This window comes from Sardina pilchardus, chromosome 13 (genome assembly GCF_963854185.1).
Source record: "Sardina pilchardus chromosome 13, fSarPil1.1, whole genome shotgun sequence".
Taxonomy (NCBI): domain Eukaryota; kingdom Metazoa; phylum Chordata; class Actinopteri; order Clupeiformes; family Clupeidae; genus Sardina; species Sardina pilchardus.
The window spans coordinates 2,416,151-2,442,035 of NC_085006.1; the positions used below are offsets into that span (position 1 = coordinate 2,416,151).

The 25,885-nt window shown below is 44.8% G+C and overlaps 1 protein-coding gene across 2 annotated transcripts in view; it reads left to right on the forward strand.

Annotated features, from left to right (window-relative positions):
• The first annotated feature begins 784 nt into the window (after positions 1-784).
• Positions 785-25,885, forward strand: part of actn4 (actinin, alpha 4) — a 35,823-nt gene continuing 10,722 nt past the window's right edge. Inside the window, exons 1-7 of one of the 2 annotated variants that reach the window (XM_062553215.1) lie at positions 785-1,092; positions 19,251-19,365; positions 22,508-22,627; positions 23,899-23,985; positions 24,683-24,770; positions 24,914-24,992; positions 25,483-25,564. In XM_062553215.1, coding sequence (XP_062409199.1) covers positions 964-1,092; positions 19,251-19,365; positions 22,508-22,627; positions 23,899-23,985; positions 24,683-24,770; positions 24,914-24,992; positions 25,483-25,564 — 700 coding nt within the window. In that variant the 5' untranslated portion in view covers positions 785-963. The remainder of the gene's footprint in view (positions 1,093-19,250; positions 19,366-22,507; positions 22,628-23,898; positions 23,986-24,682; positions 24,771-24,913; positions 24,993-25,482; positions 25,565-25,885) is intronic. The other variant, XM_062553214.1, reaches the window with a different exon arrangement.

The window sequence follows — 25,885 nt, forward strand, 5'->3', positions numbered from 1 at the left end:
TGTAAAACCCGTTTGCTCACGTTAGTCAGACCTGAATATTTTATGGCCTGTTAGCGATAACAGTTTTGAACGACGATATTATATTGATACAGCTTTTCAAAATTGAGCCAAAATGTTTGGTCTAACTCGAATTTCATTCAAGATCACCACTCGACCCCATCATGTGAGCATGACGACAGCCACTGAGGGGTCAACTGGACAATGGGGCTCACAGTTGAATCATTCATGATAGAGTAGATTCTCATGAATAATCAACAAGCCACGTCTGTCATGGATTCCGCCGCTTTGTGCAAATCGAGGGAGAGTAACTTCCCATCATTAATGTTGCCCGTAATTGTATGCCATCATAACAGCCTGTTATTTGTGCTGATGTTTGTTTCTAGTCTGAACATTGATGGTCTACACCAGGAGGAAACGACAGGGGGAACTTTGTTACAACAGCCAAAATCCACAATGTGACTTGGGCTACCAAGTGCTCTTAGGTTAGCCAACTCACCCTCAGCAACCCCGAGTCTCCAATGAAAATCGCGTACAAAAGTAGGCTACTAGGCCTACGTATGAAGTAATGTTTTAAGTAGCCTTAGCAGCCTATCTTGTGGCTGAATAAAAAATAGTTGACATTCCCCCTGCAGCCACTATGATTGGGCGAACAGCCATTGCGATCAACGGAGGGCGTTGGGGAGGCGGGACTTAGTAGGCAACCAGCACCTCATTAATATCAAATGCATGCATATTCATGATTGCTTAGGGCCTACCTTCGCAATACTGAGGGAGCGGCGCCACTCCGTACTATTACACCATTTTTTCTCGGGTGGAGAGACATTCTGCGGGTGTAGTGTCAGAGTAGGCTGCGCGCCGGATATTCCTGATCGAACGATACAGACGAAACAGAGTTTTAACGACTGGTCAAATCCGCTTGCGTTATCAATTGAAGACAAATAAACGCATTCAGGTTTTGCTGACATGGTAGATTATCACGCCACAAATAATCAAGTTCAACAATATCCTTCTGGCGGCCAATACATGGAACAGGAAAACGACTGGGACCGGGACCTGCTGCTCGACCCGGCCTGGGAGAAACAGCAGAGAAAGGTATGGGATTGTCTGGTATAGAGATTTGGAGAGACCGGGGACTGTTGTGGGCCTTCGATATGCCTATTCACATGCTGAAAATTACATTGAAAATGCCTGCCGTTTTCTATCGCTATTTATTGTGATGGACTATTGCTCCTTTTCGAACTGATTTCACAATGTGATTGAATGACTAACTTTTCATCCAGTGGCCTAATGCTGGTTTCCTTAACAAACGCCATTATTTTCAAAGATGTCTGTGTTCTATCAATCCATACATGTTTTATTTTATTTAGTAGGCTATCAGTGTGAGGACTGTTTGATGGATGTGTCAGCTACACGATATCGATAGGCCCCAATCACAAAGTTACAAAAATAGCTGCGAAATGGTGCAGGCAACGTTTTATCAGATGGACTGGAACCAGTCAGATAAGACTAGCAGAGCTCCCCTTTTGGAATGATTTGAGCGGTTTGCGCTGAGTGTCTACATGTTAACACAATGTAGCTATCTTAATCTTTGACGAAAGTGGCAATTCCTCCCCTGGAATTGTGCGTAGGCTATGGCTATATGAACCTGGTAGCCTAGAATTTAAAGGCTGTGCCCAGGAACAAAAATGACTTGCATTCCTTTCGCGGATTGACAACATACCACACAGGTTTAGATAGACAGTACAGAAAATTTGGGCCCGTCATTCTTTACAACAGACATGATTCTGCTCAACGAGGCATGTGGAGGCTGTTCGCCTTTTAGGCAGTGAGGCGCGGCTTTTTAGCGACGAGGGGGCAAAGTTTTGAAGAACAGAAAAGTTAAATCATTAACCACAGCAAGGCTCATGCGTACCCATGATGTTTGTTACCCACGTAACGTTAAACTAGGCCCATACCACCGCGCCTAGGCTACTTTCCGACAACATGCTTTAGATTCATTGGTCCAGACTTTTTGGCTTCAATCGGAGGCGTGACTTATCCACAATCATGGACATTATTTCGGAACACTCGGGCGGACGTGGGAGCACCAAGGGCACATTCTTGTGGCTATTCACCCCCGCCGCGCTGGTTATTGCACAAGTTAATGAACGCCTTTTGCGTATAGCTGTCTGTCCTCCGTCAAAGGCGTAGGCCTTTGATAATGCTGAAAGGAATTCAACTTACTGATATGCAGGACATCATAACAATTTTAGGAGTTCACAATCCTGAATCGAACTCCTAATCAGTTTTTATAGACTCATGGGGCCTGTACTAGGCTACCCAAAGTGTAGGCTACATTTTACGCGCTTCTGATAACTTGGTTTGTAGGCTAACAAAAAAAAAAAAAAAACTTGACCGATGTCTCTTGGACAACTGTTGTTCACAACAGTTTGCAGTGTGGGAAACATGTCATCATGACACAAGCTTGGACCTGTAGCCTATCTTACCTGGCAATGTAGGTCTAGGCCTAATCTGACAGAATGTGGGCGTATTGCTCCTTGGCAAAGAGTAGTCTCTGTCCTAGGCCTACATGTAATCTAAGCATAACACACGATGAAACACTTGGGTCTTCAACACTAGTCTTCAACCTATTGTGCCAGGTCTGATTCAATCAGTTAAAACACTAGAAGTTTCATCAATGTAATGTGTTTGTCATTCAGTCTCATTATACAGCGTTGTCCATTACACTGAATGACAGGGTCATATAGGCTGGCAGTTTTAGCATTTTATTTCTATTTTAGACATGTAATGGGCTTTTATTAGATAACCTAGCCTACTTAGTACATACTTAAATATATACTTTCATAAGAAAGTCATTGAGGATTGTAGCCTAGTCAGAATTGTAGTCTATTTCAGCTAGGGGTAAAACCTATGGGTAAAACCTTGTGATTGGACAAGTGTAAATGTAAGGTATAGTATGTAGGCCTACATTTTATACCTGCTATGATTTAGCATTTGGGGACTGGTGTGATCCTTAGATATTGTCTCTTAATGTCATCTAATTTGTTGTTTCCCTTAATTTCTCACGTTTGCCTATATTTACTGTTATACTGAATGATATGAGTGCAGTTTCATTTACATTTTTCCATTTCTTCAGTAAAGTAAGAGTGCAGTTTGACATAGCTGTAGCATAATGGTGTCCATGTTATGTCATTTATCCACTGAACAGAAACTCTCTGAAGTTTCCATGGTTTTAAAGGGCAGCTGAAGACTGTCCAGTTCTGTCCCTCTGTTGTCAATGGAGTTTGTCTGAAGAAAATGATGCAAAATAATGACCAATTGTTTCCTCTTTGTCTTGCCCAACAAATATGACACATTGTCCTGAAGGTTGTGGAGTCTTGGAGTCTATGGCAATATTCGTTTATTAGGAGGAAGAGAAACCATTGAAATTATCGACACCTTATTATCACCTCATTATTAGACACCTCTCTATCAGCGATAGATGCCATTGAAAAATAGGCTAACGCCTTCCGTTTGGAACACACCTAGTGTGTCATTAAGCATTTATCTTTCATAGACTTCTAGCCTTAATATTGATGGAGGTGTGTATTGTACAAATATGAATGAGTCCTGGCTTTGAGCCTGAGGCTCTGCCACTACAGTGGAAGTGCTCCACTCCACACACCATTATAATTTCAACATTAGTGCCATTACTTCTCCTCAGTGTGTCTGTCCTTGATTTCTCAGTTCACCATGAATGAAGGTTAGAATAATGTAATGAGATTGATAAAGTTAATTGCTTGCTTGGTACAAGGTCAAGGCGTTTTAAGGCCAATTCACAATGAAACAAAATCATTACAGATGAGTTGCTGTGTTGTGAATTCATTGTTGCAAGTTGTTGCAAGCGATTGATGCCAAAAATATGTGTCTACAGAACATGTAGCTCACTGCTTCTGTGACATCAGTCAAGGAAACAGAATCATGACAGACATTTGCTCTGGTGTAAGTAACAAAAGGAAATTCAGTAATCGCAAACCTTGTGCACATACTTTGTTGTATCTTTGTATGGAGTGGTAGGTTTCTGTTAAAAATAGATTTATACATAAATCTGTGATCTGAACACTTGTAAACTATTCTTGATCTCTTCGTGGTCCATTATTGCAATGCTGTCTGTGCACTGCTGTGAGTCCACCTCCAGTTGTCTACTTCCTCACCTTTGTGTCATTCACATCTACGGGCTCTAGCCACAGTGTTTGTACACAGCCCTATGATGGAGAAAGCCTGTTCAAGTGAGTTTATTGGGTGAGTTGTGTGTTTGAGTGCTTGCAGGCCACTTTGTCAGTGAAAGGAATGTGTGTTTAGGTGTAGTCCTGTTGGTGGGGGAGGGGCAGAGTAGAGTCATCTCTGGGGAGGCTGGTTTAGGGTGCTACTCTTGTGTTCTATCCCTTTAAGCAGATTAATAACATTGTAGATGGAGTAGGTTTTGAGGGAACCTCTCCATTTCATTTATGGTGGCACTCTTGTTTTTGGGGTGATTTGTGCTAATGTTTGAACACTAAGGACAAGTGGGATGGGTGTGACTGGGACTGAGTCAAAGTGTGTTTTCTGTTGGGCGCATGTAGTTTGTTAAAGTGTTTCTGTGTGGGGGATGTGTGTGAGTGTGTTTGTCAGCATCACCTTCAGCATGTGACACTTCCTCCCAAAAAAGAAAGCTTGTAAGCTTGTTGCTGCAGCAGTATGTATTTTGGGACCCAGCACCTCAGACATTATCACGCCGGTCATACCTGCAAAAGACCAATTCACTGGAGCTAAAAGCCTTTAACAGTGTACAAGTTTTAGCTTGTTTTCAGCCTGTTGTCTCTGTCAATATGCATAAGATATGTTAACTAAATAAACTAAATATTTCACTAAAAAAGTAACTTTTTTAATATGAAGATGCTTATCTAGAGATGTGTGTCAGTGAGCTCTACCTATTTAATTTCCAAGCTAATTTAGTCATAAAGCTAAAGGATGCATTTCAGCAAGACAGTGGGAAACGTGAAAATTACTCCGGTGTAGTAGAACATTACAAACTCTCATTAGCTTATTTTGAAAGGCGCAGAATGGAGAAATGATGTGTTTTAGGAAACTGGGGAATGCCACATTTATTTTTTTACTAAATGCATACTGTATATTAGCTACAAGAACATGATACAACATATATGCTCAAATAATGTCAACTCATGGACTTTTTTACTAGGGATCCGAGCAGAAAAGCTGTGGGAACCCTATAGTGTTTGTTCTGAAGGTTATTTTCTTTCAAAGCAATATACCATAATAAGAACAAGCACCACATTTTCACCATAGGTCCCAAATCAGTGCATGATCTCCCATTTCTATCCATAGGAGGCGCTATAATAAGCGTATTTACGTATTTGCGCGTATCTCCAGAACCGTATGGAATTTTTCTCCTGCATCCATTCACCCAGCCACATTCATTTCCATATTGCACATTTTCACTGTTTAAAAAACTCAAAAGTTAAACTAATCTATCGCCTCCTAATCCGTTCTCACGGAATTTGGTAGGTCATCTACAGACAAAGCCTAGCATATTGGCCTTTCCGATTTTTTATTTGTTGCGGGGTTTCAAAGTTACTTGTCAATTAAGTTTAGGGGCGTGGCCTATAATGATTCTACAGCCTATATCTTGTCTTGTAAAGATCTGTTCCTTTTGAAACTTGGCTCATACAATCAATTTGACATTCTTTGGAGGCACACTGAATTTCATGAAATTCCACACTTCATGGATGCTACAATAGTGTCTGCTGCCATAACCATAGTAGGTTCAGACAGCATAGGTGCCATATCAATTCATGATCTTACAAAACTGAAATTACTAATTTCTTCCAAGAGGGGGCGTTCAAATAAGCACATTTACCGGTACGTTTTTTCTCGTATCTACGGAACCATATGGAATTATTAGTCCATATGGACTCATTCTTCTTCCCTCTTTTCACATTTAGAGCTCTGCATCTTGTGAACCCAGCCAAATCTATATCTGTCTTGCGCATCTTCCCACCATCTCCTCCTAGATCGTTGATCCGACTCCTAAGAAATTCGGTACACCTTTCAGACCAAGCCTAACAGATTGGCTTTTTCCAATTTTGATCATCCTATTCAAACTCGGCACACACAATCCCTACGACATTCTTTGGACCCACATTGAATTTTGTGCAATTCATGCATAGGGAGCACCTACATTTACTGTTTGTGAATGTGAAACTTGGCACACCTACACCTGGCGTCATATCATCATGTCAAGATCTCATTTCCTGATTAACATAGAAGTATAGCAATAGGTGTGCTTCTACTTTGTCCCTCTGTGACCTTCAACCTGCTGAAGGGCACATTTTGCCACTTTGCTTGGATCCTGACAATCAGCACTTGCGTTTACATTTTAGATTGTTATTATTCGAAGACAACAAGGGAGACATGAGTTAGTTTCTTCTGAGTAGTGGAGAGGAGAGGCAAAGGGGTATTCCAACTTGGACTTAAACCAACCTGTTTTTGGCATTTATAGTATAACCTTTTATTTATACTTTTTTGTTTAGTGCCAATATTTTGCTTAGAGCAAGTAAGAGCCCGGGCCAACTAGATGGTGTCCTAAGCATAGAATCCTGGCCCTCCTACACTCCTCTTCTGATGAGGTCAGATTAGTCTTGAGATGTCTGTGTGATGGCATGTGTAAGAGTGCTAGGGCAGTTGACTATGTCATGCATGAGTGAATTGATTTTACTGGTCGCGGAGTTCAAAAAAAGGTTACGATTGACAGAGATGGTACCCAGGGTAATTTGTTTTTCTTTAATTAGCAATGGACTATTACCACTCCACTGACCAAATTAGCCCACTTGTCCTGTTAGTCACAGAATAATTTTCATTCTTCCTTGAGACACACCACCGTTTTGTAGCTGAGGTGTCATAGAGGTAGTAAAGGTTATATCCTTATCATGACAAGTCCCCACTCAGGCTTTCTTTGGCAGCCTTTAGTCCTCTGTTTCAAAGTGTGCTGCGGGCACAAAAGGCTACACTTTCACTGTCCTTGGACCTTTTGTTTGTTCCCTCATGTCGAAGGCAGCAGTGAAAGACTCTTAAGTGTACAGAGCTCAGACAAAAGCTCTGTTTATAAGAGGATTAGCACAGCCACGGGAATACAAGCCTCGTTCTAGGATTTAGGCCTAGATATTTTATTTCCCTCTTTCCTTCTGGTGTGTGTGTGTGACTGACCAAACCATACTGTAGCCTTCATCCTTGTGTGACTTGAAACCGTGCTGAAAAGGAGTTTCCCACTCATGAGACGTACAGAGTAGGCTAGGACCCAACTCCAGTCATCATGGAGGGGTTTGGGAGACAAAGCCTCAGGTGATTCTGAGGGTTATATTGAGGCTCAACAGTCAGACAGAAGAATGCTTCGGTCACTCCTTTAAGGCCTGGCCCCACTGCTACCTCTTGGAAAACCACCAAATAGAAGGTCCAAGGTTCCTCACTGAAAAGGATTGTCTCTCGGTTGCTGAATCCATTAACTTATCCACTAACTGCGACATGCAACCTGTGTATTATACAGTTTTTGCAAACATTCACACCACCACATCTATGTTTGCTACACTTTTGGCTCTTGTCAGTGCTGTGTTTTTACCCTTGCTGCACCGAGAAACGGCGTTTAAAAAATAATAATTTAACAGTGCAATAATAGGCCGTTTATTTGTATTCTGTGGTTTCCCCGCTGCTCGAACTGTTGAGAGCTGCATAATTGGTGTCTACTTTCAGATAAGGTTTGCTGTCAGCTCTTGAACGGTTAGGCTGATACCACTGGCATTGAGACAAAAGAGGAATACAGTAGTAGAGGGATTGAAAAAAGAAATTGACCTCATAGAGTAAATGAGTACAAAAGAGAGATCCAAGAGTAGTGAATGAGCAAGGGAGGGGTGTGCACACTGAAAGAATGAGTGGAAAGGGGAGGGCCAGTACACAGAGTGATTGAATGACTCAGCCATGGATATTGAAGTCAGAGGCAGAAAGAATGTGAGTAAGGGAAAGACTGAAAGAGGAAGAGATGACACTTGACAAAAAAGGTTCGAGAGATCATGAGGTAGTTTGCCGTCCTGCTGGATGCACTGCAAGGCACATGTGCTTGCATCTGTGCACTCTATCTTGCTTTACCATTTCAGTTTCTTCTTCTTTCCCCTCTTTAACAGTCTTGCATCACCGTGCATCGTATTGGTGCTAGTTTTTGAGATCCTAGCATCACAGGAGCACATGTTCATGTGACGTCCCTTCTCCCATCCAAGGCACCATTTCGAACACAATTGCAACAATGAGTTTGGTGCTTGTATGTGTACTTATGGGCAAGATTGTGTTTAGTGCACAAGTGCCTCCATATTTGCCACACCAACATGAGGGGCAAAATTAAATTGTTCAATTAAGGCACAGTTCATGTTCACTACTGTTATGTGCACAGTGGTGCATGGCAAAACGATGTCATCGCCCCTGGCTTTTTGCTGTTTCAACACTTAACGGCCGCCTAATGTTGGTAAACGGGTGCATTCACAATATGGATGATTGTTGAAGATGAACAAATGTTTGTTTTGCTTACTTGTCTCTGTTATCTTGTATGTTACCATTTTCCTGTCTCAGTGTATTCATACACTTTAGGGGGAGCGTACCTATGTTCCCCAGGTCCTATGTTCCCCACTTTTTATGGGACCGGGGAACATAGGACCCTTTTTTTCTTACATTTTAGAAAGGGTCCCATGTTCCCCGCTTTTCCCAAAAAGGGTCCTATGTTCCCCGGTATGTATTGAAACCGGGGAACATAGGACCCTTTTGAAAAAAAAATGGGGAACATAGGACCCGGGAAACATAGGGATGACCCCCACTTTAGGCTACTGGGTAATTAGTTTAAGTGATTAGAGCCTTGAGTGTTCTTCTGGTATTAGTTGAAAAGCGTTGCACGCCAGTATTTGGAGATTGTCTTATATTGTCTGTAGATCCTCCCAAACTCTCAGATGGATGTCAGTAAACAGCTTTTTTCTGGTGTCTCTGAAGATGTTTGAGTTCAGTCTGTGCTCTGGCTAGGCCTCTTAAGGACAGTCAGCGGTATCCCTATTAAGTCACTCCCTTATTGTCTTGATTGTGTGCATATGGCCGTGGTCCTGCTGGAAGGTGAGCCTTCAGTTCTGTTTGAATTCCTGAACACGTTGGACCCCCACAGCATGGTGCTGCCACCACCACCACCATGCTTTTCCAGTTTATCTGTTTTGGCAAACTCCAAACAGGCTTTTAGCGTCTCACTGAGGGGAGGCTTCCGTCTGGCCACTCTGTCATAAAGTCCAGACGGGCGGAGGGTTGCAGTGTTGACTGTCCCTCAAGTGTCCCATCTCCACACAGGCTCTCTGGAGCTCAGCCCTAGTAATCATTGGGTTATTGGGTCATCCCAGTAAGGCATCATTTCACTCAGGGGAGGATACAATCTAATAAATGGACTCCATGATCTCCAAGGTGTGAACAGAAGGCCAAAGAATCAGCAAGAGCCTACGGCCTCTCCTTGTCTATAGCTCATGCATTAGGATTCGCTAGAGGTCTGGGTAGCAGGCTTTACATCTCAATCATTGCTTACGTTGTGAGGATATTGTGGGGGGTTGTAAGAGCAGGAAGCATCACATCATACACATTATACACAATGAGAGGGGGGCTGTTTGAAGTGGTCCTGCATCTGCCCCCTGTAAACAGATGTGGGGCAAATCCTCCTCTGCTGCTGCTGAGCGGATTAATGGCCAGTGAGAGCCTGTCTGCCCCCCCACCCCCCCACCCCCCCTTCTTTCATTTCCCCCAATCTCTTCCCCTTCCTGCTCCCTTGTTGGAAGGGAAAGGACAGGCATGAGAGAACCCATTAGTTTACAAGCTCTGTGTGTAAACTGCTAGTTATGAAGGGAAGTTGAGTGCTGTGGCCATTTTTATCTGGCTTTGCAAATGTGATGCTCAGACAGACACTTGGTGGCTTGGATGATTGCCAATTATATGTTAAGCTTTTTTGGTGCAATGCGGTCAGTGTTGCTTGTACGTGAGTTGTGAATATGTGAGAAAAAAAAGCTGTGTGTGCTTATATGCACGCTTACATATACAGGGACATTTGAGTCACATTTCAAGTCCGAGAAGGCCGAATTAGCTGTGGAATGTCTTTGGATCTGGAAGAGGAGGGGTGGTAGCGGAAACACAGTGGAACAAACAGGAACAGAGGAACTTCTTCTGCAGTGACTGGACCTCCTCAAAAGCTTTTTACAGGCTCACCCTCACTTCCTCCTCTCCTTCACCCTTTCCACCAGCTCTCTCTCTCTCCCTCCCTCCCACTATCTAGCATACCCTCCACTCTGACTAATGACCACCGTAAGTAGTTCAGACTCACATGGGACGTCCAAAGAGGGCATGTCAGGCTAGGATCCAGGGTCACACGTTCTTCTGTTCCTCAAAGCATTCCTTAATGTCTCACAGTGACCTTTACTATACTGTGGTGTGGGTGCACTGAACTGCCTTTCAATGGGAACCAAGCCAGGCTTTTTGTGTTTCTTTTTAAACTACTCTTTCTCTGGTGTATACCCTTTGCCCGTTTTCTGCTGGCTCATTGGAAACTCTTGTTGATGTGTGTGTGTGTGTGTGTGTGTGTGTGTGTATGTTTGTTTGTTGAGGGAGTGTCATGCTTCACATTCCAGCATTTCTAGCCAAACAAACAGGGCTGGGACAGAGACACTGAGGGAGGCAGACCAGCAATGCCATTTTGGGCTAAGAAAGTTTCAAACAAACAGCGCCAGAGGAGAAAGGTGTGGTGGCTGAGTTTAATCAGGTGATGTTTGCCCTGCATGCTTGTGTGTGTGTGTTCAAGAAAAAAATAGAGAGAGGGAGAGGTGGTGGGGGGGTGGCACCTTGCTGACTTACATCATCAGCACAGTGACAGGCAGTTAACAGCATTTCCTTATAAGGTAAAAGTACGCTGCCGAGCCAGGGGAACGACAGGAAGAGGCAGTTAGTGTGACAATGCTCTCTTGACTGGGCCAGCCTGCCTGTCTCGTTCAGTCACATTGTCTTCCCCCTCTCCCTCTTCCTCTCTTTCTGTCTCTCTCATTCTCTCTCTCCTCCCCCACCCCTCTTGTTTCATCTCTACTGCTTGTTATGTTGTCTACTTTCCCTTCTCTAACTTCCAGCCATCCATTTTAGCACAGTCACCACCACCACTGCCCAGTAAATCTGCCCTCTGAAAAGAGCATACTGCTGAAATCTGAGGCAAAGGCTGCTGTGCTACCAGTCATGGTCCCAGTCGGTGCTTATGGCTAAATTATGTCGTGTTTCCTTATGGGTGTCTAGCTGCTATGAGTCACGCTGGTGCTGATATGTGTCAGAGCTAACTCACAGAAGCGGGTGTGATGGAGGTGGGTAAAGGCCACTACTGTGGAAGGAAGCCCAATAGAGTTTCCTGTGTATTTTCTAATCTATGTCAGCTTGTTGAGTTTGTGTGTGTGAATGAATGATCGAGAGAGAGAGAGAGAGAGTGACAATTACCAACGAGGCAAGGACACGGGGAACATGCCGCCCTACAGGGAATGTCAGGAATGTGAGGAGCCCACAGAGAGCAAATGTCAAGCTGCATTTACAGACAAGCAGCTATAAAGACAGAATTGGAAGATGAGAGGAAGAGCCTGGGAATTTCTCTAGGCTTGGTTAATTTTTTGGTCATGATCATTGTGTGTACATGACCGTGGCTAGTAAGTTAACTATAGCATTATGGTATATAGCAGTTGGTGACGTCAGAGTCTTTCTGGCTGAAACTTTCCCAGTTTGCCTCTTGTTTTCACTTCAGTATCTAAGCCTGCAAAGGTCATCACTCCTGTGGAGGAGCTGTGTGCACACCCCACCTTCACTCCTCCCCGACACCCTTTCAAGTCATTTCCATGCAGGCATGCCCGCTGAGAACAGGCACAGACACTAAAGCAAACAGCCCACAGAAGCCCCAAGCTTTTATTTAACCAAGAGTAGTCTGAGAAGAACCTGTTTGGGTGCGCGTCTCCTGCTGACTGGGCAGAAGTATGGACGAGTGATAAATTGTGAGAGGGAGCACACCTCAGTGACCCTGGGAGTGAAGGCCCAAACATCAAACACTGTGAACATGTGTACGGGGTGACCCTGCCTAGAGGTCAATCCCAAAGATACCCTCTTGGGGAGATAATTGTGAGGTACTTTTCCTGGAATGTGAGACAATACTGTGTGAGCTGTTGCTTGCAAGTTCAGTCAGTTCCCACTATCTTAGGCTGTGAACAGGCTTCAGTTTTTAGTATGTGATCAGTACAAGGACAAGCAGTCTTGAGAGAGTCCAGAGTCTTGTAAACACAAGGTCTATTGTTGAAGTACATGCATGGGCACAGCTATTCAGCAGCTGTAGGTAGCTGGCACATCATGCCTGCTCCAGGGTGGGCAGCCAGAAGCCTTGTGCTGGGCGCTCCAGAAGCAGGAGCAGCGTGGCCCCACCTCTTCAGCCGTCCCCAGCCAGGTCAGGCTCCATTGTGTGCTGGAGAAAGGCTACTATACTGGCTGGAGCCCCAGGAGTCGCCTGAGAGGGATCGCTATCTTGCGCGGTGGCAGCCCATAGAGCCGACCTCACAGTCAGGATAGACCCTTTTCTAATGTACCGAGAGGTGAAAGGTGGGGGTGTTGATAAGCATCCAGCACAAGGTCATGTTATGTTTTATTCATTTTTTTTCCTGTTATTATAACTGTACCCTTTCAAAGTAGTGGCTGCTCTGCAAGAACTTTGACTTTCCATAGGAGAGCAGAGTGATGGTATATGAAGTTTGGGCAGTTGTGGCATTGAATGTAAAATGTATTTTCTAGGTGTGTGTTGATGTGTGAGAGGGAGATAGTGACTATCATCAAGATTATGCTGTGATTGGTGTAATTTATGGCTGGCTCAAGCAGGAAAGTCCAACCCCCGCCCATCCCCCCAGCCTCTTGGATGGATGAGACAGCCCCCAGATGGGTTATTTAGTCTGACCACTGCTTATCTTCTTTCCTGGCTGCCCAGTGTTCATTTACGTTTTGGCCATTTCCCCTTTGAAAGTGATCTGAAGCTCTGAAAACAACAACCAAAAGGAAAGATGGAGGATGGAGGGTAGTGACTTATTTCAACCCCAACTTTCTTTTCATTTGGTTTTCTTTTTTATGTTCTTCCTCTCTCCTTCTTCTAGTCCTTTAGCCTCACTAACCCTTATCCTTTATCCTTTAACCTCATCCTCTTGTAACTCTCTCTTTCTTCCCTGTGGAATCTTGCACCCATTGCTCCTGGATCCAGTACTACAGTGCTCTGTTAGACATGAAGCTTGAGTCATCACAGATGTCGTGACTCGCAGTGCTGGCACTAAACTGAACACTCAACTGGTGTTGGCCTGACTCCAGCTCGCTGCTGCTGCTGTGTAGAGGCCCACAGAACATGAGCAGTAGTCCTGTTTAAGCTCCCTCACCTCTGCTTTTATGGTTCAAACTGCCACGGCTCTGGGCTGAAGCTCTCCATGCCTCCGGTCAGGGGAAGCACTGAGGCTCTTAAGCCTCCTCATGCCTCAGTCCTCACATTCCTCTCGTTCCTCGTGCATGGGACTAAACATCAGAGTGGTTGAGCGATGATCACCATTGGCTGTTTGTCAGCTATTTTCTGTATTGTCTGATTCCCCTGCAGCTCCCCTGAGTAGGAAGTTGTAGAGAGGACATCTGGTTTGTTGAGATGAGGCTTAACACATGAGTAGAGAGTGGAGGAGGACCTGTGGTAAGTACTAAAGTTTTTAGTAAATGATCCTGAGGAGGGAGGAGTGGACGGAGCAAATGGCAGGATTCATCTTCTCAGTGGAAGGGCAGGTGTATATATGCTCCATTTCTACCGTCAGCTCTGCTGACCAGTGATCTTGGTCCGCCATGCTGTGATCGCCTTCCTCCTGCTCTGCCTGGGGAGAACAGCTTGCCCCTCTGAAAGCCCTGTGAGAGTGCACCCAGAGAGCACGGACTGCATGGCTGGCATTCCTAACATCCTTCTCATACTAAATTAGGATGACATTCATTCCTCTGTTTGGCCCTCCCTGCTTTCCCTCCCTTGCATCAGTGCCCCCCCCCCCAGTCATTTTAGGCTTTTTTTGGGATGCCTGCAGCATTCAGGTCATTGTGTGATGAATGACGTGATGTAGGCAGTGCCCCATCATACGCCACAGGTGTGCAGTTAGTCCTGTCCAACAGATTCTCACCTGGTTTCTGTTAGTGCATAGCTGGCATTCAGGTTTCACTTTTCCCCAAGCTACTCCAGGTGTATGTGTGCAAGCGCTTACCGTTTTTCACATCCTTTCATAGTCTTTTACAGTTTATTGGACTGTTACAGAAATTAAGATGAAAAAAGACTTCTGTTCTAGTCCATGTCCGTGAACTGAAACGTGATCATCCCCTTTGAGTGCACGATGGGTTAAATCTGCTGAGAAACCCAACCCAACTCTGACAAAGACAGGAAGCCACATAAATAAATCAACAAATAAACAGAGCCTCCACTGGAAGCTTCTGCTCAGACTGGACATACAAAGTAACCACCACTGCAGTGTCCCCTCTCCCTTCAGTTTGTTTCAACCATACTGTCCCTCTGACTTTCTAACTCTGTCTCACTGCCTGCCTGCCTGCCTGCCTGCCTGCCTGCCTGCCTGCCTGTCTTTTATTTCTCCCATGTTTGAACTTTGGCGTCTGTCTGTTGTGTACAGTTAGAATTTCATACATTCATCCTTCCCCACCTCAACCACCCATAGATAAAGAAAAATGGCGCATTCCTGACTGAAAGGGATCTGCATGATCTTTTACAGACAGTTCTCCATTTATAGCATTTCATGAGAAGAGGCTTGCCGGTCAGAGCAGGTTCCTGTGGGCCCCACGCCACTGTCAGTTTGACTCACTTTGGTCAGCTTGTGTGAAGTGTTGCAGATCGAGCTGTTCTGAGCCATAAGTGGTAGACCACGCTGGTTCTTTATTTGCTGCGTTAATGCAACGAACTGTGGTGTGAGTGTCTTATTTTTGACCTCTGAGGTTCCTGTGCTCAGAGCTGAGAAAGCTCATGTAACCTGGTGAGTGCACTATGAAGCTACTAGCAGCACCCAGTCCTGGTGTTGGGCCATAGAGGAGCTAAGCTGTTCTATGGGAGAACCCATGAAAAGGGAGTGAAACGCATGGCAGCGCTGTTCTCCCAAAGAGATGACTTAAATGTCCTGGTAGTTCATCACCTGTAACCTTGCGACATCACTCAAAGACGGAGGAAGGCAAGTGTGCCAGAAAATCCCTCAGCTTTCCCTCATGTGTACAGTTCTCACTGGGCCAACAGGAGATGTTGGGATCATATGCCTTTGCCTCATGTGTACAGTTCTCACTGGGCCAACAGGAGATGTTGGGATCATATGCCAGAGGGACATTGATACACCTGCATTTGGATCCCACCTCGGCCTCCTCTACTCAAGTTCCCACGATATCTCATACGGCCTCTGCAGCTTGACCCAATCAGCAGCAGGCCAATTTCAACAAAGGCCAGCCGTCTTCTTGCTGTAGTGTTGTTTTGCTTTCTCCCTTCTAATCTACTGTAATAATCCCTCTCCAAATGAAGAGTAATACTGTAGCACGTTGGCAGAGCATCCCAGATGTATCCCAAATGGCCACTAGGCTACAGCTCAGGAGAAATGGAACACGTCCTTATAGGGCCAGGGTGTGTTTGTAACTGGATGGATAATTTGGATGATTTGATTGTTCAATTCCCATTGTTTTATGGGAAGACCTTGTCTGTCTTTTTCTGTGATTGTCATTTATTGCCTGTCCTCACTTGATGTCAGTGTGTCAGTGCATGTGGGGGCTTGACGTATTTGGGAGGAGCCCCCAAACATGTATGTGTTTACAACACACCTGTCCAGACCTGATGAGGTGAGCACTGAGGGGTGCGGCAACACAATATTCAGCACGCAAAAATGTGCTCCTTAACACACCCCGTGCCGAAACCACACACACACACACACACACACACACACGGATGGATTTACACCTAACGAGGGGCGTGTTGATCATTTTATACAGGAAACAATGACCAGAAATCAATATGAAAAATAACCGAAAAAACTTGACTAACCCTATACGAATGTGTTTCACTTGTGGTGGTCATAATCATGTTGATTCATGAAGTGCCCGTTCCTAATGAAATTGATAGATGTATTATAACTCTGAGGGTCACAATTTCTAATTGACATTCCTAAAATGTTCAAATCTCCAAACTAGCTGTATCCTGGTTGTGTGTGGAGACTAACTGCAGGCATACTGTTTTCATTGATTTCATTTTGACAAAGCCATCCTTATCCCTGAAACATCACCAGCAGGCATGTTTCACAAAGCCACCATGGGCCAGGCTTAGCTGTGTCAGGAAAGTAGGGGTTGATGAGGCCTCTCTGTCTGCAAGCCGAAGACACACACACACACACACACACACACACACACATACATACATACAGTTCTGCGCACTTTCACACACTATCTTGCCCTCAAGGTCTAGGCTAGGACTGATCCATGAGGCTCCTGCTCTTAATGTGGTGCTGCTGATGCCGCTTTGGAAACTGGAGTTCCCCAGTGAGATGCTTTGCTGAGTGACTGTAACAGGAGAGGAAACCACTGTACATGCGCGTGTGTGCATCAGACCTAATGACCATCACTCACTCCAGTTGCCTCGTAGTTGAGTGTGCCGAGTTGACCCGAGAGCTAATGCACGAGTTATGGCTAATAATAGCTGTTATCTGACTGTGTCTTTGTGTTGGCTGACTCACGGCAGGTCTTTACGTGGCTCACTCTGGTTCCTGCATCACTCTACAGGACAGGTTCTCCTCCCCTGCCCTCAGTTGATCTCGCTTGAACCATTTAATGTCTCACAAGTTCTCCTGCTCTATGGATTCTCCTCTGGATATAGCTGGTGACCCTAAACACTCCATGAAACCTCAACATTTCCTTTTGGTCCTTCCTGGGGACCTACTGTAGATGGATTAGGTTTTAGTGAGGAGTAGAGCGCATGTGGCGCTGTTTAGTCTTCAGGGTACTCCCAGAAGCAGAGCTTACCTGTGGGCCTGCCACTGCTTGCCTGCTCCCTGAGGACTCAACGCCTTCTGCTTTGTGTGCTGTGCGTTACTTCTGCATGTGCGTGCACGTCTCCTAATGTCAACATGTGCAGTGGATGCGGTATAGCTCTGTAATGAATGCAGATTCATATAAAGCACAGAATACTAGTGGAGAAACCTCATCTAATCTATGCCGTTTGTCTTTGTCTCAAACTTTCTTGAGGAGACGTCAAGGAAAAGCTGTAATCATGTTGAAACCATAGATCAGTTTCGGTCAATATAAGTGAATGGGTGAAAATACCTTGGGTATAGAAATAATCACTTGACTGATTATATCTATACCAAACATATAGATATCCTTACGGAGAAGGAAACATTGCCTCCGTACTTGGAAGGAAAAAAGGTCTTAAAATCCATTGTTCTGTCATTGCCAGTTGTGTAGTCATCTACTAAAATGTCTGTTGGTTTTATGTTCGCATAGTCTTTCATAGAATCGGAATGAAGTATTTCCCAATTTAAGAGCAAGTTCTGAACGTCTTTAGATGTTCCACGTGTGTATGTGCAGTACTCTGTTTCCTGTCCCATGTAGTGAGGGTGAGAAGGTGAGCTACTCCGTGTGTATGCGCTGATGTGTGTATCTGCTACTGCAGGACTAAAGGGAGCGGTTCTCTCTGTATTGTGTGTGTGTGATAAAGGGGGCAGGGCAGTGATCAGCATAGCTGTGTAGTCATGCATGGAATGTGCAGCAGTTTTGAAATGACATTGTGTGCAAGCCTGGCTCATTCTCTCCAGGTGCCACCACGCCCTTTGCCTGTCTGTCTGTCTCTGTCTGTCTGTCTGTCTGTCTGTCTGTCTCTCCCACTCAAGGAAATGTCTATTTGTAAATGCCCTATTCTCAAAGAAGCATGCGTGTGTGTGTGTGTGTGTGTGTGTGAGGCTGAAATGGGAGCGTGTTAAGGATGTGGTTGTGTCATGCTGCGTTCCACAAGAGGGAGTGGCAGCTCTGACACTCACCTCCACCACTGTTGAGCTGAATCATCCTAAAGGCCCAGGGACCAATCAGCACTCTTCCCTGTGTGACTGACAGTGGGAGTGTGTGTTTGGCCCGGCTGATGGGATGTGAAGCTATGGTGGGAGGACTTGTCTATGCTCACACACCCACCAAAAAAAAGGACTCAGAGGTTTGAGTCTGATGAAACGTGTTGTGTTGCCTTAGCGATGTGAGCACATCACCACCGGTCACTGATCTCAGAGATCTCTTTGTTAACCCTGTTTAACCTTATTTGGTTATTATATTTAAAGCATTTGTCTGACTATATTATGTAGGCATTTTACCTTTAGCATAGCCTTTGGTCCTTCTTCTAAAACTTATTGATAGTGTGTCCATGACAAACCTAGTCCTATGTGTTTCTTTTTCTATATGTGTATGAGTGTGTGTGCGCCTGCGCGTGTGCGTGTGCGAAGACAGGCTGCATTGTGTCCACATTGTTTGTGTAGGGCCTGCTTGTTGTTTGTTAGGGGAGGAAGGGGAGCCCCCAGATGACGTGCTGGGGTCTGGCTGGGCTCTCCTGTCCCCTTTGCATCCCTGGGCTGGGATGCGGGTGGGGGTGAAGGGACTCATTATCCAGGGGTCTCAATAGGCTCTTTGTGTGGAGCGGCCAGCAGAGGGAGGGAGAGAGGGTCAGTGGCCTGCCCTACTGCCACCACCCTCTCTCATAATGTTTCCCAACATCGCAGCCCAATGTAAACTGGCCCTGTGTGCTCTAGCTGGGGGGTCATGTGTGGGGGGGTTGGGTGAGATGAAGGGGGGGGTTGGTGCCCTTGAAACTCTAGTAGAGAGAAGGTCCCAGAGATGGGAAAGACTGGAAACAAGTGGCCCCTCCCCAGAGTGCTGAGGGCTGCTCGAGAAGGGCATCAGCACAACTAATACTCTTACATCAGACAATTGCGACTGACGTTTTCAATTGATAAAAAGGTGTCCTGCGTTCTGTTCACAAAGAGCACTGGCAAACGTGTTGTACACAATGTGAGGGTTGGGCAGTGGCGTGGTTCTCTGTGGAGTCTGTCTAACCTTTGTCCTCTGGCCTTCTTGTCTAGACATTCACAGCCTGGTGCAACTCCCATCTGCGCAAGGCTGGCACACAGATTGACAACATTGAGGAAGACTTCAGGGATGGCCTCAAACTCATGCTGCTATTGGAGGTCATTTCAGGTAACAGACCAGCACTCGTGTTAGCATTTCACATGCAGCAGGACATGCACACACATGTACACTAGGGTGCATCAAATTTGAATGGGAATTTTTAATTTAAAAATATAATTTTGGCTGGCATTGCATTTTGTTCCAATCAAGAAAAAAGTGACTTTTGCAAAGTTGTAAGGAATTTCATTGATATTTAGGGGTGCCACCTAACACATGAACTTTGGCGAAATTTCGAAAAATGCGCAATTTTCGTCTAATTAGCAAAAGTTTGACCTGGAAATGTTGAATAGAGTGAACTTTTATACAGTAACATGTTCTGTAGGGTTATCAAAGTAAAAGTTGTCTGCATTTACAACTTGGGCATTTCTCAGAATTCAACTTTGAAGAGTCTCTATTCATTCGGAATGAATGTCCTATGGACAAAATGAATGGAAGTCAATGGGGCCTGTTCACATGGCCTTACCCTGAATTTTGTGAAGCAGTGATGGATGTCGGACACACATCCCAACTGAAAAAACCCCAGCAGGAAACCAGCTTATGCTGGTAGCTAGTTTTAGCTGTTTTTTGCTTCTTCCAGCTATTGCTGGTGTAGCTGGTTAGACCATCAGGTAGACATGCTGGCGTGACTGGTCGTGCAGGTGTGACCAGCCTGTTGTGTGGGACACAGCTGGTGTAAGATGGTCATTCTGCCCTGCTGAAAAAAACAGCCTGACAGCTTAAGGTGGTTTGCTGGTTGACCAGCTTGTTAACCAGCTTGTTTGACCAACGATGGTTGACCAGCTAGACCAGCAAAACTCTTGTGAAAACTATCCCTGCTGAAAAAAACAGCAAGAAACCAGCTTAGGCTGGTAGCTGGTTTTAGCTGGTCTTTGCTGGTCTTTGCCCAAAACACAGTTATTATTGCTGGTCTTTGCTGGTGTAGCTGGTTAGGCCACAGCCTGCCAGCTAAAGGTGGTTTGCTGGTTGACCAGCTTGTTAACCAGCTTATTTGACTACCTTATGATGGTTAACCAGCAAGACCAGCCAAACTCTTGCGAAAACACACCTTCAGCTGGTTTACCCAGCTTATGATGGTAATTCAGCTGGTTTTGATTGTCGTACCACCTTAAGCTGGTCATTTTTGATGGTGTTGCTGTTCTACATTGCTGGTTTCTACTGGCCACGCCAGCTTATGTTGGTTATTCTAGAAAACCAGCTTGACCATCTTTGTCAAGCTTGACAGGCTGGTCACCAGCATGACCATCTTAAACCAGCTGTATCCCAAATGAGAGGCTAGTCACACCAGCACAACCAGCTTCCTCAGATGGTCACGCCAGCATGTCTAGCTGGTGGCCTAGCCAGCTACACCAGCAAAGACCAGCAGGGTGTACCTTTTCAGCAGGGTGTACCATTATAAGCTGGGTAAACCAGCTGAAGGTATGTTTTCACAAGAGTTTTGCTTGTCTAGCTGGTCAACCATCATAGGGTGGTCAAACAAGCTGGTTAACCAGCAAACCATCTTATGCTGGTCAGGCGTTTTTTTTTTTTCAGCAGGGATATAAAGTTTAATTTACTTTATTGGTATACACATGGGGTGATACTGACACATGTGGTGCCGGCACCCAGACCAAAGCAGTGGTCGGCCCTTTGAGAGCTGTATGGCAATGCAGGCTGCAGAGAGATGGCCGGTGTTTGACGCAGTGGTGTCAAATGCCATGTTGACAACCTGGTCAATGCAGCACCAGTCCTGCAGCAACTTGCATGTCAACCGGGCAATGATCATTGGGCATGACTCATTGGTCTGCTTCTAATACGCCAAGATACCAGGCAGTTTCAGCCTCTCTGTATCTCCAATTTCCACTGCACTTTAGGACGCTCCTCCAACTGGCACACATTGCTGAGCGTCGGTGTTAACTTGCTGTCCCAGTGTAGGATGCACAATGGAGGTGGTGTGGTTAGCAAACTGTTGCTAGTTCATGTTAGCTAGATGTAATGAGCACCAAATACCTATAAATATGACTTAAATGACTTGTGATAAATAAGTATGCAAAGACACAACTAGAGATATGATAGTAGTAATGTAATAATAAGCTATAATAATGAGTTATAGCATTTTTTACCTCAGGTCGCCATGGCGACCATTGAGAACCACAGCCACTTTATCCACCAAAAACAGATGTGTGGTGGCACCCCTAAATCATCATGTACTGGAAAAATATTTTGCATGTGTTGTTTCTACCTATATTGGAACACTATTAGCACCCAGCCATATCAAAATTCAAAAATGTTATTTTTTGATGCACCCTAATGTACACGCATGTTCACACACAAGCACAGACTGCTCATGGCTCATATTGAAACCACTTTCCCTGGTCCACAGTCAATTAGTTCAGTGAATTCAGTGTAAAATGACTTGAGTAGGACTTAAATGGCAGGTAATGTGTGTACTCTACTGCATGCACAACCCCAGCAGAGAGGTGGTGTTAACCAGGCCACACACATGATGCACAGGCCCACACAACCAGTGTCAGTGCCCCACTCCTGGTACTCCGATCAGCATGCTCTTGCACATGGATATAGAAATCTAGATCTAAACCTTTCTGTATTCTTGTTCTTGGTATTCACACAATCATGTCTCCAAGTCATCGCTAAGGTTTAATATTTTATCTGGAAGATACGCATACATTTGTCCCAATTGTTTCATACAAATACACACACCGAAGCACACAAACACAATCAATCTCTGATTGCCTCATTGTCTCATTGTATGGCAACGTCACAAGTTCTGTCCAAGCTGTTCTGTAGGCTCAAGTTCAAGTCTTGATCTTATCCTGAACGCCTGTCTCTCTCACCTTCTTGTTTTATTGCCTTCGGAGATATGCCCCAGAATGCAAATCATAACCAGAAGGCCCTGACATTTCTCTAGGGCAGTGGTGATATCTGTGGGGTTGGGGAACTGTGTCCTCTCTCTCTCTCTCTCTCTCTCTCTCTCTCTCTCACTCTCCTGTCTCCCTCGCTTTCTTTCTCTCTTTCTTTCTTTCTTTCTTTCTCTCTCTCTCTCTCTCTCCATACCTGTATACCTGCTCTTCTGCTGCTGATCTTGTGTAAAATGCAGATCTTTCATGGGAATTTGTGTTTGCTCATTTGTTTGTCTCCTTTTGGTACTCTGTAGGGGAGAGGTTACCCAAGCCAGAGAGAGGCAAGATGAGGGTTCACAAGATCAATAATGTCAACAAAGCACTGGACTTCATTGCCAGCAAGGGGGTCAAGCTGGTGTCCATCGGTGCAGAAGGTTTGTATCAGTCTAACATATAGCACACACAGTATACTGTATATTTCTCACTCTCTGTGTATGAGTGTATGGGCTCACACACTCAAGAGGGGATGTGTTATGTTGTGCATGATTGTGTATTTGCAGCATGTTTCCTAAAAACTGTACGTGTGTTTTCAAATTAATGTAGATTTGTCTACGTCAATTTGGATGTGTTTGCCTGAGTTGTAGCGTGTTGGCCTTTTTCAGACTCAATATGTGTGGCCATGTACAAAAATACAAAGACAAAACAGCCTACTCAGTTCTGTGCAAATGCAAAGCCTTATGCATGTCAATTTAAGGACTTTAGTAAGCACTCATTTTACATTCCCCTCCATACTTGGTGACTTAGCAATTCAAACAACTCCCATTCCAGCTCCCTAGTCTACGTTTTTCTTTCTTTCCTGTACACATATGCAGACATACACACAAACATGCAAAGGGTCCAGCTTGCCATGTTAATGCTATAATGTCTTACAAGTAAACATGTTCAACAACACACTTACAGTATTTCACAACTTACTGTCAAGCTGTTCAGTTTGAGACGGAGTGAGGGAGCAAGAGTGTCTAATGTATGTGCAAGTGGTGGTGGTGGGAGGAGGGTGCAGGGATCTTCAGCAGGCCTTCGCTACTGCAGTTAATCAGAGCACAGCCGGGGAGCCGTTGAGTGGTGCATTGACAGTGTGGCTGTGACCTTTCAGTCCCCCATCACTGCAGTGACAAAGTGCCTGACTGGCTACCCTCCATGACCCTTCATTCCAATGGCATTAGCGCTGAAGATGCCAGGCCCCACTCACTGCAGCAGGTCAGCGCAGTGACCCGACCCACCCAGCGCCCAGTCTGATCAAGCTGAAAGGTCAAGCTTTGGAAGACGACAAAACAACAACGGAGTGTGGGATGGGAGACAGAGAGAAACTCTGAGAACAATGAAGTAGAGGAAGGAAATTGGAAATGGAAATTGATGAGAGTGGGAGTTTTCTTTTTCAAATGTGTCCATGTCATGCATGGAGTCAGTGGTCTCTCTGTGCAGACACCATGCATTATTTGGACAAGGAAATCGAAGTTATTAGAGGTCGAAATCCATTTGACCGTTTCTATGCCCCTATCAACTATAGCTGCCTGTTTTGTTCAGCTGAAACATCTGAAAATGCCCACTTAGCTAAAGATAGATAGATCATTGCTCAAATTGTACCATTTGAATTGAAACCCAGTTCAGTATACTGTATGTCTAATGTGGGCTATGTTGTTTACAGAAATTGTGGATGGCAATGCAAAGATGACCTTGGGAATGATCTGGACCATCATCCTCCGTTTCGCCATCCAGGATATCTCCGTGGAAGGCAAGCACATGCCATCATCTGCACAGCTATCCTTCTCTCTGTCCTGATAAGTCATCCCATCTGTCCTGTGTAGATCTGTTCTGTGGGACCTCTTGAGAGCTTGTGAATGTACTCGCAGGAAATGGTTGTTTTTACTTAAGGGACCTATGACCACCCAGACGGCAAGAATTTGTCTTGCATTTGGTTCATGTCTGCCTCCCCCTCTGTCTTTCTCTCTGCTGCTCCTCCTCCCCATATACACACACAGCTGCACGCCTGTCTCAGTGGGAAGTGGAGTGGAAATACAGCAGCCTTAATTCACTGTATGTGTGTGTGTGTGTGTGTGTGTGTGCACATGAGCGAGAACATGTGAAAACAAACAAATATATTTTCATGGTAGTATGCCATTCTTCTACCCTCTACTCACATGGTAGAACTGAATTGAAGTGTCATACACTAACTCCCTGTCATCTTACATTACCCAATGGTACTGTTGCGCATTCCTTCTAACTTCCTGTCGGTATGGTGACATCTACAAGCATTCCCCTAAGTATTCACAAGCATTCTCCAAACCTCATGTTTGTTGTGTGCCTTGTGGTGATTTCTGATCTCAGTGGTAAACATTGTGGAATGCACATCTTGTCGTCCTCTTAAGAGGGAAATCTGCCTCCTTCCCTCCATCTCTTCTATCTTCATATCTTTCTTTTCCCTCCCTCAGAAACCTCTGCCAAAGAGGGCTTGTTGCTGTGGTGTCAGAGGAAGACTGCTCCCTACAAGAACGTCAATGTGCAGAACTTCCATATCAGGTACTACATAGCATTAGAGGATGCCCATTCGATGTTGAGATCTGATCTGATCTGATCTCCCCGGCGCAGTTTCTTTGTCACCTTTTTTCTCTTGGTTGCATGTCACATATTCACTACCTCTTTTTGCTATTTCTCGCTCACAGCTGGAAGGATGGGCTGGCTTTCAACGCGCTCATCCACAGACACAGGCCTGAGTTGATTGACTATGACAAGCTTAGAAAGGTGAGAGTGATGCTTCCACAGCCCCACTAAAGAGACCCTACACGATCGCTACTCTTCCAGGAGCCGAGGAGTTGTAAAGAGAAGGCTGCTTTGACCTCAGGAATTGATTAAGTAATGTAACGGTACAATCAAAGACCATGAACAGATCGAAGTATCTGATTACACCAGGAACTACGCTGGATATCTCTTTGTAAAAAAGATGCTCTCATGCTAACATTATATTTCAACTAACACCAAACAAAACACCAGAGAAGTAGCTTGTTTGGGGGACTGGCCGCCCCCACTTTGTTTTCAGTTCTTGGAGCAATAGCTTTGTTAAAATACCTTTTTGTAAATCACTTGGGCAAAAAGCAGATGGGGTAAACGATGCTATGAAGTTAACAGCTTTTTATCCATGTCTGTTGTTAATATTGTGATCTTAATTAAAGTTTGATGTAGGAAGTCTGTTTTTTCAGAGTTATATTCTCCGTTGTCTCTTATCTCTGCTCAGGATGATCCAGTGACCAACCTGAATAATGCTTTCGAAGTGGCTGAGAAATACCTTGACATCCCCAAGATGTTGGATGCAGAAGGTACATCTTTTCTACCCCCTTCTCTGTCCCTTCTGTTTATGGTATCATCCTTGCGGTGTTGGTTTGGTGTATGAGTAGGCCTATGTTATTATTTGGGGTGTGTGTTTGCTGATCATTGATCTTCACCCTTTTAAAATGAATAAATGCAGCTTTTATATTGTTAATGCAACACAGTTCTATCCCAAGCAGCTGTTAGACAGCGCTGTTCCCTTCAGTGTCATAACACTTGTACTGTAGCACTAGCATGTGAGTGTGTCCGTCTGTCTGTCTGTGTCTGTCTGACTGATGGACTGATAGTCTTGTCTGACTGTGTGTGCATGT